At 36.1% G+C, this 5,152-nt stretch overlaps 1 protein-coding gene and 1 long non-coding RNA gene across 4 annotated transcripts in view; both read left to right on the plus strand.

Annotated features, from left to right (window-relative positions):
- The window catches only part of LOC102681211, a 39,584-nt gene extending 35,783 nt beyond the window's left edge, over window positions 1-3,801 (plus strand). For all 3 annotated transcript variants that reach the window (XM_031511744.1, XM_031511747.1, XM_031511746.1), the window contains exons 6-8: window positions 217-364; window positions 433-589; window positions 2,554-3,801. In XM_031511744.1, the coding sequence (XP_031367604.1) occupies window positions 217-364; window positions 433-589; window positions 2,554-3,801 (1,553 nt within the window). The remainder of the gene's footprint in view (window positions 1-216; window positions 365-432; window positions 590-2,553) is intronic.
- Window positions 3,802-3,859: 58 nt separating this feature from the next.
- On the plus strand, window positions 3,860-4,839 carry LOC116185952. Its single transcript, XR_004150851.1, has 2 exons — window positions 3,860-3,990; window positions 4,657-4,839. It is a non-coding gene; the product is annotated as an uncharacterized LOC116185952 (long non-coding RNA).
- The last annotated feature ends 313 nt before the right edge of the window (window positions 4,840-5,152 follow it).

A 5,152-nucleotide genomic window follows, 5' to 3' on the forward strand; every position in this document is an offset into this window, starting at 1 on the left:
TTCAATACCACAGTATCGAAAATTTACATCGACTCGTAAAAAAAATATGGAAAAATTTGTTCGAAACGATACATCTTTTACGATATATTTCCTAAAGATTCGACTTCAAGAAAAATCAATAATAAAAAAAAGTATCACATTTTTCTCATAACGCAAATGATACGAACGAATAAATTAATTTCGCAATTTTATTCCCGATGGTGAAACCTCGTGCAGTGGAACCTCGTCGAAGAGAGCACGTAGGGAGAAGAGGGTACAGTCCTCGTCGGACGCAGTCGAGCAGCAATCGCGTGGAGATGTACTTTTCCGAGGTGGACGTGGACGTTAGACAACCGCGGTCCAGAGAGCCGACAACCAGCTTAACGTGAGTAGAGTGACCTTTTGTTGCGTGGAATGAATCGGTCGTGCGATTGTAAATGGTTGCCGTTTCAGCAACATAAGGTCCTCGGACGACATATCAAGCGGATACAGCAGCGGGGAAGCGCTACAATCCAGCCGTACGTCCCAAGGCGACTCGTTGGTTCGAACATCGAGCGTCGGCGCAAGAACACGGGCAAAACCTCGCTCCGCGACCAAGAAGACCCCAGAGGTATTGAATCCAACCGGTGGAATCACTGTTACGTTCGTAGATCAAGGTTTAATTCTCCAAACGATTGCTCCAAACGATGATGATGAGCATCCAGATCTTTCCATGCTGTTAGCAAAAAGCATTGGCAGCTCTTTTAAAAATTGGATGGCAATAAAGATTCGCTTTCGACGATTTTCCTTTTTATCCGAGCCTTGAAGATTCGTTTGTATATCGTGGTAAGATTTTCGAAATCATACTCGATTAAGTTGAAATTTTAAAAAAAATTATATTAAAAAGGGATGCCTATTAAATAGAGTTTTGGAGACATTCAATAAAGATTCACTTTCGACGAGCCTTAAAATTTGAGAAGAATATATTTTATAGATTCGTTCTTATCGTGGTAAGATTTTCGAAATGCTTGCTTCGATTATAAACAATACTCGATACTTGATTAAGTTGTAATTTTATAAAAGATCCTATTAAAAAGGGATGCCTATTAAATAGAGATTTTGGAGATATTCAATGGCAATAAAGATTCACTTTCGACGATTTTCTCTTTTATCCTTGAAATTTGAGAAGAATATATTTTATGGATTCGTTTGTATATCGTGATAAAATTTTCATTTCGTAATAAAATCATACTCGATACTCGATTAAGTTGAAATTTTATAAAAAATGCTATTAAGAAGGGATACCAATAGAGATTTTTTTGAAAACATTCAATGGCAATAAAGATTCATTTTAGACAATTTTCTTTTTTATCTGAACCTTGAAGATTCGTTTATATATCGTGGTAAAATTTTCGAAATCATACTCGATTAAATTAAAATTTTATAAAAAAATGCTATTATAAAGGAATGCCAATAGGGATTTTGGAGACATTCAATAAAGATTCACTTTTGATGATTTTCTTTTTTATCTGAGCTTTAAAATTTGAGAAGAATATATTTTATGGATTCGTTTGTATCGTAGTAAAATTTTCGAAATCATACTCGATTAAATTGAAATTTTATAAAAAAATGCTATTATAAAGGGATGCCAATGGCATTCAATGGCATCAAAGATTCACTTTTTTCGACGATTTTCTTTTTTATCCGAGCCTTGAAATTTGAAAAGAAAATATTTTATGGATATTTTATATATCGTGGTAAGATTTTTGAAATTTTATAAAAAATGCTATTAAAAAGGGATGCCAATAGAAATTTTGGAGACATTCAATAAAGATTCACGATTTTCTTTTTTATCCGAGCCTTGAAATTTGAAAAGAAAATATTTTATGGATATTTTATTTATCATGGTAAGATTTTCGAAATTTTATAAAAAATGTTATTAAAAAGGGATGCCAATAGAAATTTTGGAGACATTAAATAAAGATTCACTTTCGAAAATTTTCTTTTTTATCCGAGCCTTGAAATTTGAAAAGAAAATATTTTATGGATATTTTATATATCGTAAGATTTTTGAAATTTTATAAAAAATGCTATTAAAAAGGGATGCCAATAGAAATTTTGGAGACATTAAATAAAGATTCACTTTCGAAAATTTTCTTTTTTATCCGAGCCTTGAAATTTGAAAAGAAAATATTTTATGGATATTTTATATATCGTAAGATTTTTGAAATTTTATAAAAAATGCTATTAAAAAGGGATGCCAATAGAAATTTTGGAGACATTAAATAAAGATTCATTTTCGAGAATTTTCTTTTTTATCCGAGCCTTGAACTTTGAAAAGAAAATATTTTATAGATTCGTTTGTAAATCGTGATAAGATTTTCGAAATTTTATAAAAAATGCTATTAAAAAGGGATGCCAATAGAGATTTCGGAGACATCGTGCAAAAATTTGTGCCGAGAATTTTAACCTTGGTCGATCGAAATATTCGCCTAAATTTCCTATACACCCATTTATTATTCGAAATTATTTCATTTGTTTATCTTCCTCCGTCCAGGTATTATATTTGATAATAAATTTTTGTGATATTTGAAGGACTCGGGAGAGGATTCCGACAGCATCGATCCTCCCTTCTCCAAAAATATCTCATTTCCGCCACCTCTAAATCTCGTCACTCCCGAACAAGCACTCGAGATCTTGCTTCTGCTCTCGCAAAACCGTAATGTCGCTGATTATATCGATTTCGATCGTGGCCCCGTTTTCCCAGGTAACGTCGATTTACTTAAACACACCAGTCAATCAGGCCCGGAACCAGTGACAAAATCACTAGAAACCGTCGCTAACCCATTGGATTCCGTACGTATAGCCGCACAGCTTCCAACAATTCCAGCCCTCGAGGCGAGAACCGATTCCAAACGTTCGCTAACAGAAGCGAACACCGACTCGTCGCATAATCATCGCCATGAATCTTCCAAAAGATCAACCAACGAAGAAGAAAACGACGACGCGATCCATCCCCCAATAACGGATCAACTCTGTCAAAACAAGTTCGAGGAGCTCAAACAACTCCTGAGCGACGCCCGCAAAGCTGTCAACAATATAGTTCACACCCAAGAAAAGTTGCGTCTGAGCGACGCGTCCATCGTCGTCGAGACGACGTTGTCGCAAGATGTCGCGGGTGATAAAATTGAAGAAACGAACGGAGAAGACGAAGTCGCCGAGGAAACAAAGATGGAGGACGCGGCGATGGGGATCGAGGGCTCCTTGGACGTTTGGACGACACCGAGCGTGTCGCGCAGAAATTCGGCCAATCTCGGCCGAGCTGGAAGGTACAACAAGAGGCCGGCGCCCAAAGTGCCTCTCGCGAGAAATGAGGAGGGAGAGGATGGCGCGTTGAGAGCCACATTGGTAATCAAAACGTTGAGGAGCAAAGACGCGTTTACCGGCGACGGCTCGGATGCGAGGTCGAAGGGGAAGAGGTCGAAGAGGCAGAGGACCAGGGAGGGTTTCTCCAAATTGCTCGCCATCCCGAGGAACGTGTTTCAGAACGCTTTTCACAGGGCCAAGGAAAAGGGGGACGGAACTAGATCGAGCAGCGTCGATAATCGGGAAATGATAATCGAACCGAAATCAGAGGGCGTTCGATGTAACGACGACGAGAGCGAGAACGACACGTCCAACAGCTCTGACGGCTCTTACGTACTCGCGCCAACCGATGATAAACGGAGCAAAATGGAGAGCGTCGAAACGGATGAAGAGGGGATAGAAGAGAGCGTCGAGTCGGGAATAATAAGGGAGGAGACGTCGAAAATTGGGAGGAGATTGGAGTCGGATATTTTTTAAAAAGAATAAAATTTTATTATTGCGTAATATAATATATTATAAGAGTTATTTACACGGGTCTTTTTGACTGGTTCTCGTTGACGAGTTAAACCTAACCTAACCTCCTTCCTCATCCCCACCACCTGCTAGATACTTTAAACGTACTGGAAATCTGGAGAGAAGAAACGGATTAATTCGTTCGTTCATATCGTATGAAAATGTTTCTAGAGTGTTTTGTGTTAATTAGATCACTAATTTAGCGAGTGTTATTATCTTAAAACCTGCATGATGTATATTTAATTATTAACAGCTATATCGCCATTATTAAATTATTAATTGTCGCTTCAAAGAAGAAAGTATACTCTGGAAACTTTCGTGGAAATTGTTTCTCTTTCGTCCTGAACATGAATTTGTATATTTTTTTTAAAAAAATTTATTAAAATAGTATTCTAAATAACAGATACTTTACAAAGAAATTTTCATATATTTCAAAAAGATTGAAAAGTGAAAAAAGTAACATCAAATTATTTCATTATAGATCTAATAATTTATTTACATCTAAATCAAACCATTTCAATTCTTCTTCTAATGTTTCAAAAGAACGAAGACATATTATTACTTTTCCTTGTGAATTCATTGTGAAAATTTTAATTTCTCTATGGATTAAAACGATCTCGAGACGAAAGAGAAAAAATTTCCCCCAAACAAAATATAGAAAACTTCAAATACTGCATCGAAATTGACTTTGTTCCTCATAATATATTTTCTCTACAGCCAGTGTGATGTGATAAATCATTTCGAGCAGTTTTCAAATTTGCATTTAATCGAAAGAATTGAAACGATTCTACCATAACGCTCGTATCTCTGATATTTCAGATAACAAGCTTCGCTACTCTCCCTCGCAGCAAGAAGACAAGTAAGAAGAAAGTGGCATGAAATTTGGAAACTGTTGCTGATCGCATCAAGGAATAAGATCAACCGTTTTTCTTTCCGTTCATACGATTTATTTGAACGCGTTGGCTATGCAGCGTTAAGAAACGATCAGCAGCAGCAAAAGAAGAAGAAGAAGAAGAAGAAGAAGAAGAAGAAGAAGAAGAAAATGAAAAAAAACCATCTGAACCAATCGAAAGCACGAAAATGCATAAAAGAATCGCGACATTGTGCGCATTGATGTTACAATATCGTTTGTACATACACAATATAGTTTCTCATAATTTCAATTTCAATTTTGAAAACGAGATTCTCATATAATATACGGAGCACCTAGTTAAGTAGACATACGAGAAACACGAGTATTTTTATCGATCGATCGATAAAAATTCCATTAACGCAACAATAATTAACAATAGTAGATTAAAAAAAAAAAAAAAAA

The sequence above is a fragment of the Apis dorsata genome, unplaced genomic scaffold (genome assembly GCF_000469605.1).
Source record: "Apis dorsata unplaced genomic scaffold, Apis dorsata 1.3 scaffold_347, whole genome shotgun sequence".
Lineage (NCBI taxonomy): Eukaryota > Metazoa > Arthropoda > Insecta > Hymenoptera > Apidae > Apis > Apis dorsata.